Consider the following 27,332-nt stretch of genomic DNA (forward strand, 5'->3'; position numbering starts at 1 on the left):
AACCCTCTTCAACCCCCCCACTACTCATCTTTGCACTAGCCCACCTTTCTGCCAATAGTCGCTTACATCTCGCCCGAACTTCCTTCTCCCTTAGTTTATACACTTTCACCTCCCTCTTACTTGTTGTTGCCACCTTCCTCTTTTCCCATCTACCTCTTACTCTAACTGTAGCTACAACTAAATAATGATCCAATATATCAGTTGCCCCTCTATAAACATGTACATCCTGGAGCCTACCCATCAACCTTTTATCCACCAATACATAATCTAACAAACTACTTTCATTATGTGCTACATCATACCTTGTATATTTATTTATCCTCTTTTTCATAAAATATGTATTACTTATTACCAAATCTCTTTCTACACATAGCTCAATTAAAGGCTCCCCATTTACATTTACCCCTGGCACCCCAAATTTACCTACTACTCCCTCCATAACATTTTTACCCACTTTAGCATTGAAATCCCCAACCACCATTACTCTCACACTTGATTCAAAACTCCCCATGCATTCACTCAACATTTCCCAGAAACTCTCTCTCTCCTCTACACTTCTCTCTTCTCCAGGTGCATACACGCTTACTATAACCCACTTTTCACATCCAGTCTTTATTTTACTCCACATAATCCTTGAATTTATACATTTGTAGTCCCTCTTTTCCTGCCATAGCTTATCCTTCAACATTATTGCTACTCCTTCTTTAGCTCTAACTCTATTTGAAACCCCTGACCTAATCCCATTTATTCCTCTCCATTGAAACTCTCCCACCCCCTTCAGCTTTGTTTCACTTAAAGCCAGGACATCCAGTTTCTTCTCATTCATAACATCCACAATCATCTCTTTCTTATCATCTGCACAACATCCACGCACATTCAGACTTCCCACTTTGACAATTTTCTTCTTTCATAATAATAACTGAATCAGATGTACTAAAAACCCATAAAACATACTGGGAGTGTAAGGAGGCCTTACCCATTTCCAGGAAAATCTTCAAAAATTGAATACAGTGGAACCTCAAAAATCGAACTGCTGCCAACACAACCAATTATGTAAGTGTATTTTTGTAAGTGCTTTCATAAGTGTATTTTTAAGGGTCTGAAATGGACTAATCTAATTTACATTATTCCTGATGGGAATAAATTAATTCGGTAAAGGCACTCGAACAGACTTCTGGACCGAAGAAAGTTCGATATTTGAGGTTCCACTGTATTTCTGCTACTCTGAGCCTGATTTCAAGCTTCTTGCGATCCAGAAACCAACCAAAATCATTTTTATTTCAGAAGTATGTCTTCCATTCTATCAAATAATATAAAGAAACAGCCTTACTAGAATACACCCCCGAGTCACTATTTTAAACCAAACACACGGTCAAAAGTTTGCTTTTCCCATCATGAACTGTGTGAGGCAGGATTATTTTTTATAGTGCACACTCACTGCACAGATTCATTCTCTCATGTCTAGGCCAAAATTTACTGCTCACAACTTATCCAAGGGATATGTCTACTTGTGCAAACCATTTATTCACAACGTAGATTTACGCACAAGACAGTGAAAGGATTAATTTTGAGGCCTTCTACAGAGAAGGGATTAAAGAGTTTTGGCAATGTAGCACCAAATGCCTAGATTACTTCTTGATGGGTAGTTAAGTACTGCTCGACTTACTTACCGCTTGTGAAAAACAAATATCTCTTCTGTATTTGATACCATGGGACTGCTGTGCAGCTTCTGGAGTTTGTTGTAAACGAAACACACTGTGTACAAGGCGTGCAGTTCGCATTAATCCATCCATTGCTTGTCTCAGCTTTTTCATGCTTGGTCTGACTTCTCCTACCCAGTCTACTTCCTCAGGAGTGTTGGCTTCATTTTTATCTTGTATCACTGTTTCATTACTTGACACTGTTTTAAATGACAGTTCTTTATTTGTACTTTTAATTTTATTATCTGTTTCAGCAAATCTACAAATATTGTTAGAATTAATAATGTCTCTCTCACTGTTTTCATTTTCCTCTTCCCCATGTCTATGAAGCTCCACGCACGTTTTATCACTATCATCACTGATCCTTGATACATCAGACTGCAGGTATTCTTTGTTAGTTTCAGATTCATTTGGCTTAGTTACTGAAGTATCTTCATTCACACACACAGTTAAACCATCAGACATAATTTTATCATTACAAATTTCTGACTTCAATTCTCCATCTGCTGTACTACCTAAATCTTCTATACTTTGTTCCATTATTGATTCTAATTTACCAGATTTGACACATGTACTATCACCCACATAACGCGAGTCATTTATCTCAACCTTGTCAAGGGGTAAGAGATCATCTCTTCTTTCCTCATCAGCTGAGAGTCCACCTTCACTTATACAATCCGTTTTTTCAACTTCACTTGTAACACGTTCTAGACCAATGCCACTGTCTTCTTCACATGGAGAGACATCAGGTGTTGCAGAACAGGAAGACTGTTGACTTTCATTGGTTCTGGCAACACCCAGACTAGATGACACTGACCTCCCTGAGACTTGGCTTGTATCAGAGCCAACTGATGATGAAATAAGAGCTGGGTTTTGAGCTGCAAGATTTGAGCTGATATTCTGGGCTTCACTCACTGACACTTTACTTTTACTCGGACTGGTTCTTTCACAAACACTATTCAATAAACAATTTTCGTTTTGTCTAGTATCATTATTTTTATCTTTTGAAGTTCTCTGGAATTCACTTTGTGATTCGTTTTCATTAACATTAGGCACTAACCCTTTATTCCCAATAACCTCATTCATTCTCTTACAGAAAGTTTTTATTTTGCTACTGAGGCACATTACACTGGCCTGCACATTGAGCTGGATCAGATCCCAAGGTTCAGGTTCATCAGTTGGTCTATACACACTGTTCTCTTGTACATCCATAATATCTATCTCTTTATTAGTTATAATTGTGGTACTAATTCGTCCCATATCTGTAAGTCTATTGTTTGACTTATCACACAAAGGTACACTGGCAACATCAGGAGACATCAACTCTATATCCAAGGCAGTTTCAGGGCTTAGATAACCAGCAATCTTATAGGATGAATAAGTGCGTGTTGCAAGGGTAAGGATTCGAGATGGATTTTGAGGCACTCGAATCTGATCCAAAAACTCAAATGCTTCTTCAACCAATGAAGGTTCAATGATATTTAGAAGTGAACGTGTCTGTAAAAAAGAAAACAAAAAGGCAATGAATTATAAACACTAGATTAAGTCAGCTTCAGTCAAGCTTGCTTACATTCAGATTTATAGATAACACAATAAATAAAAACTATACGAGTCTTTAACTCATAAGCATTCAAATTACGAACATGAGTGCACTTTGGAGCCAATTAATTTCTTACGAACTCCTATCTGAAGCTACGAACATAGCAAACAGTGTAAACATTCAAATCAATTATTTTCAGGAAGAAATTATTTTTAGGACTATTGTATTATCACATGCATTCATATTTTGCATATTTTTTTACATGTATGGAGTGCTCATATTTGTTTGGTAGACATTGGTAAAGAACTAGAGATACAATTATTATATAGTCTTTATATAATTTTTTTTTTCTCAACAAGTCGGCCGTCTCTCACCGAGGCAGGGTGACCCAAAAAGAAAGAAAATCCCCAAAAAGAAAATACTTTCATCATCATTCAACACTTTCACCTCACTCACACATAATCACTGTTTTTGCAGAGATGCTCATAACACAATAGTTTAGAAGCATATATGTATAAAGATACACAACATATCCCTCCAAAATGCTAATATCCCAAAACCCCTCCTTTAGAGTGCAGGCATTGTACTTCCCATTTCCAGGACTCAAGTCTGGCTATATCAAAAAAAAACGGTTTCTCTGAATCCCTTCACTAAATATTACCCTGCTCACACTCCAACAGATCGTCAGGTCCCAAATACCATTCGTCTCCATTCACTCCTATCGAACACGCTCATGCACGCCTGCTGGAAGTCCAAGCCCCTCACCCACAAAACCTCCCTCACCCCTTCCTTCCAACCTTTTCGAGGATGACTCCTACCCTGCCTTCCTTCTCCTACAGATTTAAATGCTCTCCATGTCATTCTACTTTGATCCATTCTCTCTAAATGACCAAACCACCTCAACAACCCGTCTTCCACCCTCTGACTAATACTTTTATTAACTCCACACCTTTTCCTAATTTCCACACTCCGAATTTTCTGCATAATATTTACACCACACATTGCCCTGAAACAGGACATCTCCACTGCCTCCAACCGCCTCCTCGCTGATGCATTCACAACCCAAGCTTCACACCCATTTAAGAGTGTTGGTACTACTATACTTTCATACATTCCCTTCTTTGCCTCCATAGATAACGTTTTTTGACTCCACATATACCTCAACGCACAACTCACCTTTTTTCCTTCATCAATTCTATGATTAACCTCATCCTTCATAAATCCATCCACCAACACGTCAACTCCCAAGTATGTGAAAACATTCACTTCTTCCATACACCTCCTCCCCAATTTGATATCCAATTTTTTTCTTTATCTAAATCATTTGATACCCTCATCACCTTACTCTTTTCTATGTTCACTTTCAACTTTCTACCTTTACACACACTCCCAAACTCATCCACTAACCTTTGCAATTTTTCTTTAGAATCTCCCATAAGCACAGTATCATCAGCAAAAAGTAACTGTGTCAATTCCCATTTTGTATTTGATTCCCCATAATTTAATCCCACCCCTCTCCCGAACACCCTAGCATTTACTTCTTTTACGATCCCATCTATAAATGTATTAAACAACCATGGTGACATTACACATCCCTGTCTAAGACCTACTTTTACCGGGAAGTAGTCTCCCTCTCTTCTACACACCCTAACCTGAGCCTCACTATCCTCATAAAAACTCTTTACAGCATTTAGTAACTTACTACCTATTCCATATATGTACTTGCAACATCTGCCACATTGCTCCCCTATCCACTCTATCATATGCCTTTTCTAAATCCATAAATGCAATAAAAACTTCCCTACCTTTATCTAAATACTGTTCACATATATGCTTCAATGTAAACACTTGATCTACACATCCCCTACCCACTCTGAAACCTCCTTGCTCATCCACAATGCTACATTCTGTCTTACCTCTAATTCTTTCAATAATAACCCTACTGTACACTTTTCCTGGTATACTCAATAAACTTATTCCTCTATAATTTTTACAATCTCTTTTGTCCCCCTTCCCTTTATATAAAGGGACTATACATGCTCTCCACCAATCCCTAGGTACCTTCCCCTCTTTCATACATTTATTAAACAAAAGTACCAACCACTCCAACACTATATCCCCCCTGCTTTTAACATTTCTGTCATGATCCCATCAGTTCCAGCTGCTTTACCCCCTTTCATTCTCCGTAATGCCTCATGTACCTCCCCCACACTTACATTCTGCTCTTCTTCACTCCTAAAAGATGGTATACCTCCCTGGCCAGTGCATGAAATTACCGCCTCCCTTTCTTCCTCAACATTTAAAAGTTCCTCAAAATATTCTCGCCATCTACCTAATACCTCCCTCTCCAAATCTACTCACTCCCCTACTCTGTTTTAACTGACAAATCCATACATTCCCTAGGCTTTCTTAACTTGTTTAACTCACTCCAAAATTTGTTCTTATTTTCATTAAAATTTCTTGACAGTGCCTCTCCCACTCTATCATCTGCTCTCCTTTTGCACTCTCTCACCACTCTCTTCACCTTTCTTTTACCCTCCATATACTCTACTCTTCTTATAACACTTTTGCTTTGTAAAAACCTCTCATAAGCTAACTTTTTCTCTTTTATCACACCCTTTACTTCATCATTCCACCAATCACTCCTCTTTCCTCCTGCCCCCACCCTCCTATAACCACAAACTTCTGCCCCACATTCTAATACTGCATTTTTAAAACTCATCCAACCCTCTTCAACCCCCCCACTACTCATCTTTGCACTAGCCCACCTTTCTGCCAATAGTCGCTTATATCTCACCCGAACTCCCTCCTCCCTTAGTTTATACACTTTCACTTCTCTCCTACTTGTTGTTGCCACCTTCCTCTTGTCCCATCTACCTCTTACTCTAACTGTAGCTACAACTAAATAATGATCCGATATATCAGTTGCCCCTCTATAAACCTGTACATCCTGGAGCCTACCCATTAACCTTTTATCTACCAATACATAATCTAACTACTTTCATTATGTGCTACATCATACCTTGTATATTTATCCTCTTTTTCATAAAATATGTATTACTTATTACCAAATCTCTTTCTACACATAGCTCAATTAAAGGCTCCCCATTTACATTTACCCCTGGCACCCCAAATTTACCTAATACTCCCTCCACAACATTTTTAACCCATTTTAGCATTGAAATCCCCAACCACAAGTGCTCTCACACTTGGTTCAAAACTCCCCGTTCTGCCAAATGAGTGTAAAACGAAAGCCTGCAATTGTTTTACATGATGGTAGGATTGCTGGTGTCCATTTTTCTGTCTCATAAACATGCAAGGTTTCAGGTACGTCTTGCTACTTGTACTTACACTTAGGTCACATTACACATACATATACAAGCATAGATATACACACCCCTCTGGGTTTTCTTCTATTTTCTTACTAGTTCTTGTTCTTGTTTATTTTCTCTTACATCCATGGGGAAGTGGAACAGAATTCTTCCTCCGTAAGCCATGCGTGTTTGTGAGGGAAAAGTTCAACAGATAGGAGTAGCGAGTGAGTACAGTGGACCCCCGCATACCGCTACATTTTATCGCCAAGATTTTGCCTCGCATACTGCTAAAAAACCCGCTCAACGCTGTTCGTCCGAGACGCGTCTAATGTGCGCCCTTAGCCAGCCTCACATGTTCCGCCGGTGGCATTGTTTACCAGCCAGCCTCCGCGGTAACATCCAAGCATACAATTGGAACATTTCGTATTATTACAATGTTTCTGGTGATTTTATCTGCAAAATAAGTGACCATGGGCCCCAAGAAAGCTTCTAGTGCCAACCCTACAGGAATAAGGGTGAGAATTACTATAGAGATGAAGAAAGAGATCATTGATAAGTATGAAAGTGGAGTGCGTGTCTCCAAGCTGGCCAGGTTGTATAGTAAACCCCAATCAACCATCGCTACTATTGTGGGCAACAAAAAGGCAATCAAGGAAGCTGTTCTTGCCAAAGGTTTAACTGTGTTTTCGAAACAGAGATCGCAAGTGATGGAAGATGTTGAGAGACTGTTATTGGTGTGGATAAATGAGAAACAGATAGCAGGAGATAGCATCTCTCAAGTGATCATAAGTGAAAAGGCTAGGAAGTTGCATGAGGATTTAATTAAAAAAATGCCTGCAACTAGTGATGATGTGAGTGAATTTAAGGCCAGCAAATGTTGGTTTGAGAGATTTAAGAGGCATAGTGGCATACATAGTGTGATAAGGCATGGTGAGGCTGCAAGTTCGGACCAAACAGCAGCTGAAAAATATGTGCAGGAATTCAAGGTGTACATAGAAACTGAAGGACTGAAACCTGAACAAGTGTTTGTGATGAAACAGGCCTGTTTTGGAAGAAAATGCCAAGCAGGACCTACATTACTCAGGAGGAAAAGGCACTCCCAGGACATAAGCCTATGAAAGACAGGCTTACTCTGTTGATGTGTTCCAATGCTACTGGTGATTGCAAAGTGAAGCCTTTATTAGTGTATCACTCTGAAACTCCCAGACCGTTCAGGCAAAAGAATGTCCTCAAGGAAAATTTGTGTGTGCTGTGGAGGGCAAACAGTAAGGCATGGGTCACTAGGGACTTTTTCTATGACTAGTTACACCATGCATTTGCCCCCAATGTGAAAGATTACCTAACTGAAAAGAAATTAGAACCTTAAGTGCCTCCTGGTGTTAGACAATGCCCCTGGTCATCCTACAGACGTGGCAGAGCGACTTTATGGGGACATGAAATTCATTAAGGTGAAGTTTTTGCCTCCTAATACCACTCCTCTCCTGCAGCCCATGGACCAGCAGGTTATTGCAAACTTCAAAAAACTGTACACAAAAGCTCTGTTTGAAAGGTGCTTTGTAGTGACCTCAGAAACTCAACTGACTCTAAGAGACTTTTGGAGAGATCGCTTTAATATCCTCAATTGTGTAAACCTTATAGGTAAGGCTTGGGAGGGAGTGACTAAGAGGACCTTGAACTCTGCTTGGAAGAAGCTGTGGCCAGAATGTGTAGACCAAAGGGATTGTGAAGGGTTTCAGGCTAACCCTGAGAATCCTATGCCAGTTGAGGAATCCATTGTGGCATTGGGAAAGTCCTTGGGGTTGGAGGTTAGTGGGGATGATGTGGAAGAGTTGGTGGAGGAGGACAATGAAGAACTAACCACTGATGAGCTGATAGATCAACTTCAACAGCAAGAGGCCAGACCTGAGGAAACTGGTTCGAAGGAGGGGAGAGAGAAATTGAAGAAATTGCCTACTACAAAGATTAAGGAAATCTGTGCAAAGTGGCTTGAAGTGCAAACCTTCATGGATGAAAATCACCCTCACACAGCTATTGCAAGCAGTGCTGGTGACTATTACACTGACAATGTTGTGAAACACTTTAGGGAAGTCATAAAGGAACGAGAGGTACAGGCCACTATGGACAGATATGTTGTGCGACAGAACTCCAGTGACTCTGAAGCTGGTCCTAGTGGCATTAAAAGAAGAAGGGAAGTAACCCCAGGAAAGGACTTGACACCTCAAGTCTTAATGGAAGGGGATTCCCCTTCTAAACACTAACACACTCTCCTCCTCCCATCCCATCAATCATCACCAGATCTTCAATAAAAGTAAGTGTCATGTAATTGTGCATGCCTTTTTCAGTTTGTGTGTATTAAAATTAATATTTCATGTGGTAAAATTTTTTTTTTTTTCATACTTTGGGGTGTCTTGCACGGATTAATTTGATTTCCATTATTTCTTATGGGGAAAATTCATTCGCATAACGATAATTTCGCATAACAATGAGCTCTCTTGCACGGATTAATATCGCTATGGTTTGATTGCCGGCTGGCTTGTTTAGGTAGGGTCAGTCTAGCTCCCGCTATCCCCCCCATTTTTTTCCCCACCCCGAAAGGTGACATGTGGGGCTCCGGCCAAACAGAAATCAATAAACTTACTGCTCCCAGCACAACTGTAAGTAAAAGCCTCTGCTCCTATTCTAGTGGATATTGGTCGAAAGCTTCACTTCTGACCAATAATAAACTTAGTCCTTTCAGTTTTAAGCTCCACACGAGACTTTTAGATAGTCACCACCTTTTAAAGTATCTTGCACTTATCATGGAGAGTGATTTCTTAAGCAGTGGGTAACCTGTCTCTCTTTCCAGCTTGGAATGACAGCTCGGGTCACCTGCCAACCAACGAGAAGTGTTGAAAGAGACGGACTGAAGTTCGGAGACGTCACTTTTTGATCTACCAACCTGATTCATGGTAGCCCACCTGCAGGAAACTACTCCTCATCTTTGCAGTGGTAAAGAACCTGCATTCCTGCCATCTGGACTGACTATTCAAGGCTATAGACTCTGTGAAGAACTAGTCGTTGGGTTGTCACTCAACACCTGTGATCCCCCCCCCATCATCAGTAACAGCTACAATTTCTACAAGACGGTGTCAACCTCCACCAGACACCCCAGCATAACTGTATATATTAGTGTTAAATTCAAATGTCATATTTTTATTTCATTTTTCATTTTTCTGTCAAATAGGATACACATTCATTTTTTCAATGTTTTATCTTTGCATTACTAAATAATGAAGTGTTTATCTTTGTGAATTATTATTTCTTTTTCTATTCATTAATTTTCCTAAGGAGGAGCCAGCCTTGGTAATACTGTCTGAAGTTGTTACAGGGCTGAGTAAGCCTTCACAGTGTTGTAGGAGGCGACTAAAATGCCGGGAGCAAGGGGTGTTCTGGTAGCGGCGAGTAAATGATACGTCTTCGGAGGCTTCTTACTTTATTGTTAAGTCGTGGTGGGTACACAGGCTTGTGTGTTGTGCCCATGGCCCGGGCAGGGCCATCCCACGAGAGAGAGCTAGGAGTAGGCCTTGTGTCTTCCTGCTAGGCCACTGTGAGAGTGAGGCAAGGGCAGGCAGGCTGAAGTGGCAACGCCTATAGGTGGCAGCACCAGCATGGCGCGAAATATGAACTAAGCTGGCAGACAACATGGGCTGTCTGTGCAGACAGTGCAAGCTGTCTACATATGCTCGGCCACCTACCGCTCGTTGTCCCGACGCAACAATACTGGTGGTAAAAGAAACTCGGTCTCTCTCTCGTAGGAACAGGGCACAGAACACAAAATAAAAACATATATATATATACATATGGACATGGAAAAAAAACTTCCTACAGGGAGGGAAGAAAAAAACATGTGGGGTGTGGTAAACATCGTGGTCAAAGGCAGTGAGCATCAAAGGGCATCACTGCACGCCTTCCTGCATCTGGACAGATACTGCAGCACAGGAGACATCGCTGCGGCTGAGCTGTGACGTAACAGGGTACGGTCTCCTCTGGAACGGTGAAGCAGTCATCGTAGGAATCGCTGCAGGTTTTCACTTAACCTGGGGCACGACATGCTGGTGCCCTCGAGTGAGGCGTCGACAAAACTCGGCAACTGGGCAGGACTCCTGGCAAGCGACTTAGGAGGACACTTCTCGACTGGTACTGTCGCTGGGCTGTCACTGCCGGCGAGCGTGGAGCGAGTTGTGGAGCGAGTCGTGGCAGAGACGACTGGACGAAACATCTGGGAGTCGTAACATCATACACCAGACTGCAGTGAGAGAGCTAGCAGTCAAAGTGACATCTTCTTTGCGCAGGCTGCTCACTGAAGCTTGTGACACGAAGCTGACACAGCGCCTGCTGACAGTGGCTAACTGCGGCTTGGCGAGTATCATTCTCTCAGCAGTTGGAGTTATAGCAGAGGTTAGTCTAAGCATCCCCAGACTTGTTTCTCTACATATAACTGCATTCTGAAGGTCTGGAGGTCAAGTGAAACAAATCTCGATGGGAATCGTAGCAGGTACGATTCTGCAGAACATCACAAGCGACGAGCATAAAAGCTTTCTGTACAAGAGGGCTCGGTCACTCGAGGCTGTCTTGACATCAGCTGTCATACATACTGGTCACATCGGGTGACTTAGCACAGTGGTGCTACTCAGGTCTGGCTCAGACCTCACTGGACACACGGAAACTTTACACACACCCGCGGTACATGCTGTACACTAACATGTGAGAACACTGACTGAGAGGAATTAATTAACACACGACATATATCTTCTCTCAATCTTCTCGACAATACTGAAACAATTACAGAACACTCGATGGTGACATCATGTGATGTCAGGCGTGATGTCGCGAGGTGACGTCAGCAGACATCTCGAGGTGACGTCAGGCAGACATCGTGACGTCATGAAATCGGGCAGCATCGTCGGTGACGTCAATGTGATGCGGGCAGCAGACGACAGCATGTGGCCTGGGACATCTGGCTCGGTAACTCACGTGGCATGGTAGATCTATGTGACATCGCCCACACCCACGTGGCATGGTAGATCTATGTGACATCGCCCACACCCACGTGGCGTTGGGATCCACGTGGTGTCGTGATCTATGTGGCATGCTGATCCATGTAGCTTCGAGTGGCCTCGGGCACTCGGATAAACAGCTCTGGCAATGAATCACACGAAAAACAGCAGAAAACACAGCAGAGGGAGTGGGTAGTGGTGAGTGGTGTATGGTAGGCTGGTGAGGTGTGAGAGTACAGCAGGGCGAGGCAAGGAGCGGCCTCTTCCTCCTCCCACAAGCACGTGGAGGACTCACACTGGACGCAGAAATCGCCACAAAACTCACCTCTGGCTTGCTGAAACAGCTGTGCTGAGCTGAACAACAACAGCAACAACATACAAGTGACGCTAAACATGTGACTTGGGAAACAGCGTGGGACACTGTAGCATGGGGTCACAATTCTCACAATTCTCGAAGAAATTCGGCAAATTTCGGCTGGATCCTGCTTGTACCTGTGTCTGGATGCTGAAGCGTGCAGACACGACATCAGGATAACTCGTTGAGAGACTGATGCTTCTTGCATGGGATGACGAAGTGAAGATGACTTCATCCCCCTTCCTTCCTCTCTCTCTGGGCAAACAACTGCTGCGACCACCGCTTTCCACCATTTATAAAAGGATTATTTGGTGTTCTGGTAGCGGGGAGTAAATGATACGTCTTCGGAGGCTTCTTACTTTATTGTTAAGTCGTGGTGGGTACACAGGCTTGTGTGTTGTGCCCATGGCCCGGGCAGGGCCATCCCACGAGAGAGAGCTAGGAGTAGGCCTTGTGTCTTCCTGCTAGGCCGCTGTGAGAGTGAGGTAAGGGCAGGCAGGCTGAAGTGGCAATGCCTATAGGTGGCAGCACCAGCATGGCATGAAATATGAACTAAGCTGGCAGACAGCATGGGCTGTCTGTGCAGACAATGCAGGCTGTCTACAGGGGCTAGTAACCTCTTCTCCTGTATATATTACTAAATGTAAAAGGAGAAACTTTCGTTTTTCCTTTTGGGCCACCCTGCCTCGGTGAGATATGGCCAGTGTGTTGAAAGAAAGACACTGATATTTTGTTCTTATTCACTTTATGCAGGTGTTGAGGTCTGACATATTTGGCAGAAATTAGTCAGGAAATGTAGAATGAATAAGTATGTCTGATGGGCCACTGGGCAGTCTTGTCCAGTACATGATCAAACTTTATATGTTGCTGCTAAGGTACAAGCTTACTCTTCCTGCCACAACCCTGCCTGTGACAACCCTGCCTGTGACAACCCTGCCTGTGACAACCCTCCCTGCCACAACCCTCACTGCTACAGCCCTAGCTGCCACAACCCTCCCTGATACAACCCTGCCTGACATAGCCCTCCCTGACACAATCCTCCCTGACACATTCCTTACTGACAACCCTCCCTGACACATACCCGAGTACCCACTACCCTCACTATAAAATGGAGAGGGTGCTCAATCTATGTTTGCAGTGTTGTGTCAGATATGACAGAGGGAGGGAATGAGAGAGAAGGAGGCAGTCATGCTGCTACTGCCTCTCATGTTTGCACTTCCCTCAACCACAACCCTGCCACACCATACAGTACATCCAAACACTATCCCCTCAACCACAACCCTGTCACACCACATGCCCAGACACTTGCCCCCCTTAACTACAATGGTGAGAGGGTTGAAAGTATATGTAAAGAGTGCTGTGTAAGATATAAGGAGAGAGAGAGAGGAACATAAGGAATGGGAGAGGAGTGAAGAAAATGAAGAGGGGTGGAATAGGAGAAAGACAGGAATGTGAGTGGGAGAGGGTCTTTATGGAAAGGGAAGAGAGAGGAACTCATGTAAGTACTATAAATTGTTTTTTTTAAATTTATTTTTAAAAATTAAATGAGATTAGAAACAGAATATTACTGATGAAGAACTCATCTATGGTTACAATATTGGTGTAATGTAAAAGGAGGTTCTGAGTGTTGAGCACCCGAGTAACAAAAAGTGTTAAGAACACATTACTCATACACTGGGGACCTCTGTATTTCCCTACAAGAATAAGCCTTTAACAGTAAGTGTTTGCAGTACACGTATAACATTTACGAGAATCAATGACAACCATTCTCATGGACACAGACTTATTTTAGGTCTGTTATTTTTTATAATTCAATGTGTAATTTACGTACTGTGTAGTTAATATAAGAATAATCTGTAGGCCAATTACCTCTGCACAGAAATAGATTCAGAAATTTATGGCTGTGTAAAAGAAGGAAGCTGAAAGTGATGAAAAGTAAAATAAAGTCTAGATAATGAAAGACTAGACATCAGATTAAAATAAGGGAGAATGGAAGAGTAAATGTACAGTGGACCCTTGGTTATCGGCCGTAATCCGTTCGAGAAGGTTGGCCTAAAACCGAAATGGCCTAAAACTGAAATAATATTTCCACATAAGAATTATTGTAAATACAGTGGACCCCCGACGTACAATGTACCCAACCTACGTCAAAACCGATCTACGATGCTTTTCAGCGTAAAAATTTGACCCCGATGTACGTTGAAAAACTCGACCTACAGCATTCGTCCGGTACGCGTCCACATGTCTTTCCGCCTGAGCGCCCCTCAGCTGGCCTGCCATCAGTTAGCATGCCAATGTTTACAAGGTAGAGTGGTCGCTCCCAAGCATACATTCGGAATATTTTGTATTATTCCAGTGTTTTTAGTGCTTCTAACTGCTAAATAAGCCACCATGAGCCCAAAGAAAGCTTCTAGTGCCATCCCTGTGGTAAAAAGGGTGAGAAATACACCTACGATCTGACTTACGACCTGCTCGACTTACGACCGTGTTTTTTATGCCAAATTTCTGGGAAATAAACAACTATTTGTGTTGTACACAGTGTTTATCCTAAACCTTATAGTATAAAATACAGTACTAAGAGCATAAAAAGTAAAGTAAAACATGAAATACCAAAATAAAACAATAAAATAAAGTCATTACAAAAATGTTTTGTTGATATTCAGTAGTAAAGTTCGACTTACGACCATTTCGACTTACGACCGGTTTCTTGGAACCGAACTCAGTCGTAAGTCGGATGGTAGGTGTATTATCGAGTCCATCGTACCACGGTCAGCTGCTCCTGCTGCTGTAGCACCGTCAGCGGCTACTGCTGCTGCTGCTGTAGCACCGTTAGCACCATCAGCTGCTGCTGCTGCTGCTGTAGCACCATCAGCTGCTGCTGCTGTTGCTGCTGTAGCACCATCAGCTGCTGCTGTAGCACCGTTGTTGGTGTGGCTTATCGAGAATACCGAAAAACAATAAACCCCAGAGGGGTAGCCACCCAGGATAACCCAAAAAAGTCAGTGTGTCATCGAGGACTAACTTATTTCCATTGGGGTCCTTAATCTAGTCTCCCAGGATGCGACCCACACCAGTCGACTAACACTCAGTTAAACAGGAAAAAATGCCTGGAACTAGTGCTCATATTAGTGAATTTAAGGCCAGCAAAGGTTGGTTTGAAAGATTTAAGAATCGTAGTGACATACAGTGTGATAAGGCCTGTTCTGGAAGAAAATGCCAAACAGGACCTACATTACTCAGGAGGAAAAGGCACTCCCAGGACACAGTGTCTCATCAGCCATTGCTGCATCTTCAATAAAGGTAAGTGTCATTTATTCTTCATTTAGTAGAGTAGAATATGTATATTTCATGTGGTAAAATTTTTTTTTTTTCACACTTTTGGGTGTCTTGCACGAATTAATCTGATTTCCATTATTTCTTATGGGGAAAATTAATTCTCTCCATGGGGAAGTGGAACAGAATTCTTCCTCCGTAAGCCATGCGTGTCATAAGAGGTGACTAAAAAAAAAAATGCCAGGAGCAAGGGGCTAGTAACCCCTTCTCATGTATATATTACTAAATTTAAAAGGAGAAACTTTTGTTTTTCCTTTTGGGCCACCCCACCTCAGTGGGATATGGCTGGTACGTTGAAAGAAGAAGAAGAAGAAAATTAATTCAACCTACGATCATTTTGTCTTACAATGGGCTCTCAGGAACGGATTAATATTGTAGGTCGGGGGACCACTGTACAATTAATTCATTCCAGACATCCAAAAATATAAACAAAAACTACATTTTTTAAAGATTAATTATAGTTTTACATACACAAAACAATGAGAACTAAATAAAATAAATAAATGAACATTTAAATCACTATTTCATACCTTTATTGAAGACTCTTGTTGGCTTATGGAAGACAGAGAAGAGGAGAGAGGGAGGACTGATTATTGTTAGGAAGGAGAATCCCCCTCCATAAGGACTAGGTATCAAAGCCCTCTCTGAGGCTACTTCCCTCCCTGCCTGCTACACTCCCTGCATGCCTGCTACACTCCCTGCATGCCTGCTACACTCCCTGCCTGCCTGCTACACTTCCTGCCTCCCTTCCACACTCCCTGTTTCCCTGCTACACTCCCTGTCTGCCTGCTACACTCCCTCCCTCCATGCTACACTCCCTGCCTCCCTTCCACAGCATGTGTGTAAAGAACCTAGGATAACCCAAAAAAGTCAGACAGAGTGACTTATTTCCATTGGGGTCCTGCCTTCCCACTACATTTCCTGCTAAACTCCCTTTTGCAACATTAGCTTCCTTGATTTCTACTTTCTTTGCCAGGATGGAAGTGATTGTTGATTTGGATTTCCCACACATCCTGGCAAGTTCTAGCACTCGAACACCACTCTCATACTTTTCAACAATTTCTTTCTTAAATTCCATTGTGTTTCTCACTTTCTTTACCAAAGGAACTTTACTAGGAACTTTCTTTGGGCCCATGGTTGCTTATTTCGCAATTGCACTCAATCAATAACCACAAAAAACAATGGATTATAGCGAAATGTTTGGATGAATAACCAGAAGTTTCCTCACTCGCCCAGACACACAGCCAGACTGACTCATGAGCAGCTGGCGGGTGGGTGGGTGGACGCATCCAATACGGCCGATAAGCGAAATAATGGCCAATAACCAGAATAAAATTTCAGCCTAAAAAATGGGAAATAACCGAGTTGGCCGATATCTGGAACGGTCGACAACCGAGGGTCCACTGCATAATTTTGGGAGTGGTAATGGAGGTATGAAAAATGATATCAATCACAGAATATGTGAGGGGAGGGGGGAAAAATAGGTGGGCCACTGAGGAAGTCAAAATTAGGTGTTTTTGTAGACAATTCCCAAAGCAAATTTTTCCAAATAAAAAAATGTTGAATTTATTTTCTTTAAATTTAATTTTAAATATGTAAAGTACAATTATTACTGGCTCAAAGAATATTGTATTATATGTAAATACTCACAACAATTGTGTTCTATCAAAAAAATAAAAGTGACTTTACATTTAACCAGATTTCCCTGGATGCAGCTGAGGTTCTGCTCCTTGTAGATCAAATAATAGAGCACAAACTCTGTCCTCACCTCATGTCATCTGTGCATTAATTTAAACATTATCCATATAACATGGTGATGCTTAGTGTTAATCACTGATCTGGCATTAATGAAACCTCAGGAAAGTATACCTTTGTGAGCATGAACATTTACTGTAAAAATGTTACGTACTTTTTCTTGTAATTTCAGGAGAAGTTTAGCAAGTGTGTCAGTATCCTCTTGCCTTAGAGAGACTAACAGAGCTCGAAGAAGTGTTGTCACTTCTTGTCTCAGTCTTTTGACACCTTCCACTGCAGCCTCACTAGCCCAGGCCTTGTCACCCCCACCTGGAGTTCTTCGTGAACTCTTGGCTTTCTGAAGCATACTGAAAAATAGGAAGAGTATATCATATGAATAATAATAATAATAATAATAATAATAATAATAATAATAATAATAATAATAATAATAATAATAATAATAATAATAATAATAATAATAATAATAATAATAATGATAATGATGATAATGATGAAAATGATGATGAAAATGATGATAATGATTATGATGATGATGAATGATGAGGACTGATGATGATGGATAACAACAACAATAAAAATAATAATATACTACTAACATTACTATACTATTACTATTACAGTGAGTAAGATGATAGTGTACAAATTATCAGGCTGATACCCCTCACTAAGTTGGCCTCAGAGCTAGAGGGGATTTCTTCAGTTCCCCAAGAACTGGAACCACTACTCTCTTTGGGGAAGAAATTACTACACCTGTGGCAAAATCAGTGGACAAACATGGCTATTTCCAGTAAGTTCAGCCCTATCTTCATGGACTGTCCTATCTCTTACCATGCTTGGTTGTGCCTCTATCCCAATTCAACCTATGTACCTAATTCACCTCTCACTTCCAACCTTACATCAACCAGCAGTTTCCAACAAGATGTCCCTGCAGCAGAATTATATCCATCCTCCACATCCCTGCATCTTGCCTCTTCCTCCATGGCCCTCCTAATCACCCTCCAGTCTGCCTGGACCTCCTTTATGATGATTCCCAAACACTGTTAACTCCCTGACTCACTTCAAGCAATAAACTTAAATGAAGTGATAAGTTTCTCTATTTGTGACCATACATATTCTAATGTATAAAAGCAACATATTTTGTCTTATTTAATGACTTGTGGTCCCTTCCAGCTACCATATTTCATGCATGTAAACTTGCCTTTCTGCCTCTCTTTTCACTCAACACACCTCTCCTATGCTTTCATCTATAACCTGTGCTGCCTGCACTGAAAGTAATTTTTTTTTTAACACGGAAAGCCTAACATCAGCTTAAATTACACATTGATAATCCACATTTCCACATTGCAGTAACACACTTGTTTCCTAACAGTTAGGGAGACAGGTTTATTTCTTCCTTATCCCTTCTTAGCTGACAGGTGACTATTTGTCAAGACAACCAGAAGGGTGCCTCTGGCCTAATGGCCTCTACAGAGATAGATCAATGTCTGTTAAGCACAATAAAGGAAGGAAGGAATGCACAATTTCAAAAGCCCACAGTTATGTACAGCAATGGGGGGCAGACATAAGCTAGGACAAAGATATAATAGTCATTACATGGTTGCAGTCTTAACCCTTTGACTGTTTTCGACGTATAAATACGTCTTACGAGCCAATGTTTCTGACGTATATATACTCAATAATTCTAGCGGCTTCAAATCAAGTGGGAGAAAGCTGGTAGGCCCACATGTGAGAGAATGGGTTTGTGTGGTCAGTGTGCACCACATAAAAAAAATCCTGCAGCACACATTGCGTAATGAGAAAAAAAAAACTCTGATCGTTTTTTTGGAATAAAACGCCGACTTTGAGGTGTATTTTCGTATAGTATTTATCGTTGTATTCGCGTTTTCATGGTCTTAGGTGATAAAATGGAAAACATATTACAGAAATATAGATGATTTTCATTACTTTTACGATGAAAACGACCTTGAAACTGAGCTCAAAGTAGCGGAAATGTTCGATTTTTACCAATGTTCAAGAGTAAATAAATCACACCACACGTCCAATACACGTCAACTGGGGAGTCTAATATTCTTTCACTAGTGCACTGATGTTATTTATACCATTTTTACAATAATGCAGTCGTCTGCATAACAGTAAATTTTGTATTTTTTGTATGAATAAAAAATCAAAATAGAAAGCAATAATAATATAAGAGGGGGCTAGAGATGTGACTAATGAACAGAGCATATGTTATTTTAGTGCCACGAATGTCTACCTTGTTTATTCTGGACCCTATTTTGAAATTGGCATCTTTTTTATTTTGCGTGAAATTGGCCAAATTGCCAATTTCTGACCACCATATTGGGTAGTCCAAATTAGTAAATGGGAGGTTTCTTGTACTCAGCTGATAGATAAAATGGAGTTCTAAAGAAATAGCTATGAGTTTGGTCAACTGGAACAATGGAATTGGCTGAAAATTGGGCTCAAAGTCGGCGAAATCGCCGATACGCATATGTCGCCGAGACCGCTAACTTCGCGGGAGCATAATTCCACGAGTTTTCGACCAAATTTCGAACTTTTGGTGTCATTACCATCGGGAAAAGATTCTCTATCATTTCATAAGAAAAAATAATTTTTTTTTTTTTAAAAATTGAGCGACATAGAATGACAGTTTCAGAGAGGGGCCTGAAACAGTCAAAGGGTTAATCTAACAGTTAATTATATCAACATAAATTAAGATAAGAGTTCGTTCGGATTTTTAACCTCTGAGGGTAAACCACCCAGGATAACCCAAGAAAGTCAGTGTATCATCGAGGACTGTCTAACTTATTTCCATTGGGGTCCTCAATCTTGTTCCCCAGGATGTGACCCACACCAGTCGGCTAACACCCAGGTACCTATATGCTGCTAGGTGAACAGGACAACAGGTGTAAGGAAACACATTGATATGTTTCCACCCGCCGGAAATCGAACCCTGACCCTCCGTGTGTAAAGCAGGAGCTTTAGCCACCAGGCCACCGGGCCTGGTATTTTTTTGGTTATCATGTATCCTGTATTATCTCAACACAAAGGTGTAATAAACAATGGTTAATAGTACAAGCAATATTACATGGAGAATATTATGCAAATTACTCTTACCTTCTCATATACATATTTTCTCCATGTGGGATAATTTTTATAATCATGTCTTATGCTCATGGTTACATTCTATAAAATTTAATGGGAAGACTCATACAACATCCAGTTCTTTGACTCACTTGACCAGACCTCCATTCTTATAGCCCTGTGAATAGGCACTGAAGACACCACTTGTAATGACGTCATAAAATCCGGAGCGTCGGAGAGATTCATTTTGAGCCCAAAGTCTTTGAAGGTGAAGATTTGTTGGAGCCATTTCCAGTGATGTTTCTCCTTTGTCCATACTTTTCTTTAAGCTTGACCCTTGAATAGCAACCAAATATATAATAAGCACTTTTACTAATAAATTATTCTAACACGGTTGGTTCAGCATGACTCCAGAACACTTGAATCAGCCAACACACATACTGACTCATACAAAAATAAAATTAATTAATACTTTCACACTACAGAACACCTACAGTGAATTATAACACTGATAATAAAATCCTCATACGTACAGTGGAACCTCGGTTTTTGTCATTAATTCGTTCCAGAAAGTCTGGCGAAAACTGAATTCGATGAAAACTGAAGCAATATTTCCCATAAGAAATAATGTAATCCAATTAATCCGTTCCAGACACCCAAAAGTATTAACAAAAAATACATTTTATAGAGAATAACTATAGTTTTACATACAGAAAACAATGAGAATATAAATGAACATTTAATATCACTTTTACCTTTATTGAAGACTCTTGTTGGTGTATGGAAGATGCGAGGAGGGGAGGGGGAAGAGAGAGAGGCTATTGGTTGGAAGGGGAATCCCCCTCCATAAGAACTTCAGGTATCAAGTCCCTATCTGGGGTTACTTCCCTTCTTTGTCTTTTACTGGCACTGGACCCTTGCTGTATAAAAAATCTGTCCAGCGAGGTCTGTTTCTGGCATTGCTTTAAGTCTTGCCTAAAATGGGACAAGGCATTGTCACTGAACATACTGCAGAGACAGCTTGCAATAGCTTTGTTAGGGTGATATTTCTCCACAAAACTTTGCAACTCACTCCACTTTGCACACATGTCCTTAATCATTGAAGAAGGCACATTCTCCCCTCTCTCTTCCTCCTCCTCTGAAGCAATTTCCTCAGCTGCAATCTGCTGCTGCTCAAGTTGAAGGTGTTGCAGCTCTTCAGTGGTTAGCTCTTCCCTGTGGCCATCCATCAACTCTTCCACATCCTGGCCACTCACATCCAACCCCGTACTTTGCTACGAGTTCTTTCTTGAATTCTATCGCGTTTCTCGGCTTCTTTATCAAAGGCTGGCACTCAGAACTTTCTTTAGCCCCATAGTGGCTTATTTAGCAGTTGCACTCAATAAACAAGCACAGAAAACAATGGATTATTATGAAATGTTTCGGATGAATGCTCAGGGTAATGCTCGCTCGACGAGAAACAAAGCCAGACTGACTCAGAACACGTGGGATCCTTTGTGTTGGTGTGGGAAGGCGGACACACTCGGTACAGTGGACTGACGAAAACCGAGGTGATGAACGAAAACTGGGACAAAATTCTGACGAAAAAGTCATCGAAAACCGAATTCAACAAAAACCGGGGCAAATGTAAAACTGAGATTCCATTGTACTGGCATTCACTAAAAATTTTACATAAACTAGATATGCTTACATGTTAATTTATAACAGACAATTGAGGGAGTATGTTGGGTCTCTCCAGATAACTAAAGATGTGTGATACGTGTATATAATTTTATTAACCCTTTCACTGTTGTGACTTCCAAAATTAAAAGTCCTATCAGAGTCACAACTTAAAAAAAAAAAAAATTCTAAAATTATAGAGTATCTTTTTTTAAAGGTAAAAGGTAATGGCACCAAAAATGCAAATTTTGATGAAAAACTTGCAGAATTATACAGGCACAACTGTGATTTCTCTCATTTAGGCTATTTCACTAGTGTGCCTTTTGTTCTATTGATTGTGTAAGAGAAACTTCTCATTCAACTATATTAACTACCCTATAAAATGTCTAGAAGTTGGTAATTTAACTAATTTTACACAATATTGAACAATTTCCAATTTATAAACAAAACATAAACTAAACAGTGTAGGAATTCCAGCCATATAAGCAACCTTTCCTCTCTTCATTAATCATGCCCTCAGGTCTCTTCTATGTAAAACTTTCCCTGCAGTTTGGTCATGGTTTAGGCTACCCAAAAAATTGAAGTGGACCTAGTAAAAACCCATAAAACAGACCAAGGGAGAATGATAGGTGAAACCCTACCCTTCCTTAGGAAAATTACCAGAAATTAAATATGTCTGCTATTTGGAGGCCTATTTCAGGCCACTTCCAACCAAAATCATCTCCATTTCACTAGCATGTCCTCCATTCTATCACTGGACATGAAGCAACAGCAACCAAAACCATAAAAACATCTTAGAAAATGCCTGAAAGTGGCCATTTTAACCCAAATACAAAGTCAGGATTTCTTTTATACTGCGCACACCCACTGCCAACACCCATTCTCTGATGACTAAACCAAAATTTACTGATCACAGCATATTTAAGAATACTATAATTAAGATAGATTTATGTAAACAATACTGGCATCAGTGACACAGATCTATCATAGATCTATGTGAGACAGTGAAAGTGTTAAATGGTCCTGATGGTAGAGTTTAAGACTAAAAAGAATGACTTACTATAATTCGTAACCTCAAGGGCAACAAATGAGAAAAAAATGCCTTTATGTAGAATATGTAGAATATTAATTGTATGTTATTAGAATCAAATAAAAAAATGATGCTACTACTACTGCAGTGCAATGCACTGTGCATTATCATTACTGTAACACAATTGCCATCTCCCACTGACCTAAAAATGAGGAAATACATGTACCATCATTCGTTCAACTGATGCCTTGCCAGCAGTATGCTGACATCACAGTTTAGATGACCCTCCAAACTACAAAATCCTCACCCCTCCTTCAGAGTGCAGACACTGTCCTTCCACTTCCAGGACTTGAGTCCAACTAACCAGTTTTCTTTAATCCCTTCATAAATGCTATCTTGCCTACACTTGAACAGCATATTAAATCATGAAAAACCACTGACCTCTACTCACTCCAATCTAATGTGCTCATACAAGCAAGGTGGATGTTCAAGCCCCTAGCAATCAAAACTTCTTTTATCCCCTTCCCTCCAACCCTTCCTTGGATGACCCCTACCCCTCCTTCCCTTCACCCTAGATCCATATACCCTCTTAAAGAATTAAAAATAATCAGTGATATAAACTGTACCACAGAAAAAAAAATACAGTAGGGCACATATACCCTATGACCTCACACACACACCTTACCTGACCTTTCACCCTAACATGTCGTCCACATACCTAATCACTTAGTTACCCACCACGCTCATTACCACCAGCTGCACAACTGACCATCATCCAATCACCACCCACACCAGGCCACTGATAAGCACACCTTTCATCCACACCACTCCCCACAGCTTCAAGCCCACATGGCCTCACACCTTACCCACACTTTCACTTATCACTCCCCCATGCTTCAAGCTCACACGGCCTCACACCTTACTCATTCTTTCACTCACCACTTCCCTGCAGCTTCTAGCCCTCACAACCCCATGCCCACACACCCTAACATGCCATCTACACTCCTAGTCATGCAGACACCAGCCATCCTAATTACTGCCCACACCAACTTCACACTCGCCCACTCAGTCACCCATCATCCACACTACCACCCACATTAAGCCACCAACACTGCCACCCACATGGTAACCATCATACCACCTTGCTTCCAGCCTCCATCCCTACATTTCTCCAAAACTTAACATCATAGGCATGTATGTAAACAAAAAAAGACTCATATATAGGGTTTGCTACTATCACAGTTTCAGTATCCACTGTAGGTCTTGTAATGTATCCCCTGCAGAAACAGGGGTCCTGCTGTATAACCAAAAGAGCACAAAAAAAAATTATTAAAACAGAGTAAAATCAATACAAAATAATCCTACCTGAATGTGCAGCAACATCCAGAGTATCAAGAGCCATGTTATAGATATTGATGAGTGTCACGTGTTGATTGAGCAGTGCCATCTGTCTGGTGTGCCACTGGTCCGCTAAGTCTCCCAGTGATGAGAGCTCTTCCTGCCATCGTCTTTCCTCAGAGATCCACAATCGCCTGAATAATGATTATTATTCTTATGGAGATGCATTACACCCACAGGGGATTATACAGTGCCTGGGGTGAAGATAATCAGGATTAATCTGAAGAAGGAAAGGATAGCCTGAATTCTTTTGATCAAGAGCCCTTCACCAGCATCAAGACACCTTGTTGAAGACATGAATAATGAAAATTTTGAAACGTTAGTTTGCCTTAAACCATGTTAATTATGATATAAACTTGATACCCAACAAGAGTAAGCTGTCCACTCACAGTGAAGGGATCTGTAAATTATGGTATAGGCTAAGATGCCAACAAGAACAAGCTGCCCGCTCACAGGTTGCCAACAAGGACAAGCTGCTTGCTCACAGGTTGCCAACAAGGACAAGCTGCTCACTCACGGGCTGCCAACAAGAACAAGCTGCCCACTTGCAGGTTGCCAACAAGAACAAGCTGCTCGTTCACAGGCTGCCAACAAGGACAAGCTGCTTGCTCACAGGTTGCCATCAGGGACAAGTTGCCCACTCACAGGATGTCAACAAGGACAAGCTGCCCACTCACAGGTTGCCAACAAGGACAAGCTGCCCACTCACAGGTTGCCAACAAGGACAAGCTGCCCACTCACAGGTTGCCAACAAGGGCAAGCTGCCCACTCACAGGTTGCCAACAAGGGCAAGCTGCCCACTCACAGGTTGCCAACAAGGACAAGCTGCCCACTCACAGGTTGCCAACAAGGACAAGTTGCCCACTCACAGGTTGCCAACAAGGACAAGCTGCCAACTCACAGGTTGCCAACAAAGACAAGCTGCCCACTCACAGTGAATGGACTGGAACATTGTTGAGGAGTCACTCGTGCACGCTAAACGAAAAGAATCATTATTATTGGTATATAATGCCCATGAGCAGAAAAGAATGACACATGTACAACACCTGGGTATTTTAACTTGAAAAATGTGTTGCCATCTGGTGGCCCTCTCAATTTAATACTGAGATTATGAACCAGAGAGGAGGAAGTTATGGTGAGATATAAGCAACTATTGGGAGAAAGGATAATGAGAGCATAGGTAGTGCATGGGTTGAAGGGGTGTGGGATAGTGTTAGAATGTGGGGCAGAAGCATGTGGATATAGGAGGGTGAATGCAGGAGGAAGAGGAGTGATTGGTGGAACGACGAGGTAAAGGGATGGGGGGGGGGGTGATAAGGTAGAAAAACTTGGCAGATGAGAGGTTTTTACAAAGCAAAAGTTAAATAAGAAGGGAGGAGTATATGGGGAGTAAAAGAGGGGTGAAGAGAGTGGTGAGGGAATGTAAAAGGAGAACAAAGTGGGTGAGGTGTTGACAAATTTTGATGAGAATAAGAAAGAGTTTTGGAGTGAGATAAATAGACTGAGAAAGCCTAGATAACAAATGGATTTGACAGTTAAAAACAGAATAGGAGAGTCAGTAGATGGGGAGTTGAAGGTATTGGGAAGGAGGGAATATTCTGGGAAACTGTTAAATGTTGATGAAGATAGAGAAGCAGTGTCTTCTTGCATTGGTCAGGGAGGTATAATATTTTTTATGAGTGAAGAAGAGCGAGATGCGAGTGTAGGGGAGATGTGTGAGGCTGTGGGTAGAATGAAATGGGGTAAAGCAGCTGGGATTAATGGGATCAAGACAGAAATGTTAAAAGCAGGTGGGGATATAGTTTTGGAGTTGTTGATACTTTTGTTCAATAAATGTATGAAGGAGGGGAAGGTACCTAGGGACTGGCAGAGAGTGTGAATAGTTCCTTTACATAAGGGAATGGGGAAAAAAGTGTGTGTACAAATACGCCTACTGAGCATACCAGGTAAAGTGAATGGTAGGGTTATTATTGAAAGAATTAAGGGTAAGACAGAGAGCAGGATCGCAGATGAGCAAGGAAGCTTCAGGGGATGTGTAGACCAAATGTTTACATTAAAGCAAATGAGTGAACAAAATCTAGTAAAATTTTGGGAAATTTTTATTGCTTTTATGGATTTCAAAAGGGCATATGATAGGGTAAAAAGGGAATCAATGTAGCAGATGTTGCAAGTGTATGGAATAGGTGGTAAGTTAGGAAATGCTGTAGAGAGTTTTCATGAGGATAGTGAGGCTTAGGTTAGGGTATGTAGGAGAGAAGTGGTAAAAGTAGGCTTTAAACAGGGATGTGTAATGTCACCATGGTTATTTAACATATTTATAGATGCAGTTGTAAAAGTGGTAAATACTAGGGTGTTGGGAAGACGGGGTGGGATTAAAATGTGCAGAATCTAATACCAAATGGGAATTGGCACAGTTACTTTTTGCTGATGATACTGTACTTTTGGGAGATTCTGAATAGAAGTTGCAGAGGTTGGCGAATGAGTTTGGGAGGATATGTAAACGAAGGAAATTGAAAGTGAACACAGATAAGAGTAAGATGATGTGGATATCAAACAATTCAGGTAAGGAAAAATTGGATATCAGATTGGAGAGAGGGTGTATGGAGGAAGTGAATGTGTTCATTATATATTATTATATGAAAGATGAGGTAAACTATAGAATTGATGAAGGGAAAAAGGTTGATGGTGCATTAACTTGCCTGTGGAGACAAAGAATGTTATCCACAGAGGCAAAGAGGGGAATGTATGAGTACGTATATAGTGGTAAATATACTCTCATATGGACATGAAGCACAGGTTGTGAATATTGTAGTGAGGAGGAGGCTGGAGGCAGTGGAGATGCAGTGTCTGAGAGCAATGTGCAGCATAAATATTATGCAGAGAATTTGTAGTTTGGAGATTAGGAGGGAGTGCAGAGTTACCAAAAGTATTTTCCAGAGGGTTGAGGAGGGGTCGTTGAGGTGGTTTGGTCATTTAGAAATGATGGAGTAAAAGAGGATGACTTGGAGGGTGTATAAATCTGTAGTAGAGGGAAAGCAGGGTAGGGGTCATAAAGGAGGGAGGGGGGTAAAGGAGGTTTTGTGTGCAAGGGGCTTGGACATACAGCAGGAAAGTGTGAGCATGTT

The 27,332-nt window shown here is 41.3% G+C and overlaps 1 protein-coding gene across 4 annotated transcripts in view; it reads right to left on the minus strand.

Annotated features, from left to right (window-relative positions):
• The window catches only part of LOC128686424 (inositol polyphosphate-4-phosphatase type I A), a 405,235-nt gene that overhangs the window by 56,446 nt on the left and 321,457 nt on the right, over positions 1-27,332 (minus strand). For all 4 annotated transcript variants that reach the window (XM_053773341.2, XM_053773340.2, XM_053773339.2 and 1 more), the window contains 4 exons: positions 24,175-24,341; positions 20,273-20,456; positions 17,188-17,380; positions 1,671-3,197 (listed from right to left, as the gene is read on the minus strand). In XM_053773341.2, the coding sequence (XP_053629316.2) occupies positions 1,671-3,197; positions 17,188-17,380; positions 20,273-20,456; positions 24,175-24,341 (2,071 nt within the window). The remainder of the gene's footprint in view (positions 1-1,670; positions 3,198-17,187; positions 17,381-20,272; positions 20,457-24,174; positions 24,342-27,332) is intronic.

This window comes from Cherax quadricarinatus, chromosome 17 (genome assembly GCF_038502225.1).
Source record: "Cherax quadricarinatus isolate ZL_2023a chromosome 17, ASM3850222v1, whole genome shotgun sequence".
Lineage (NCBI taxonomy): Eukaryota > Metazoa > Arthropoda > Malacostraca > Decapoda > Parastacidae > Cherax > Cherax quadricarinatus.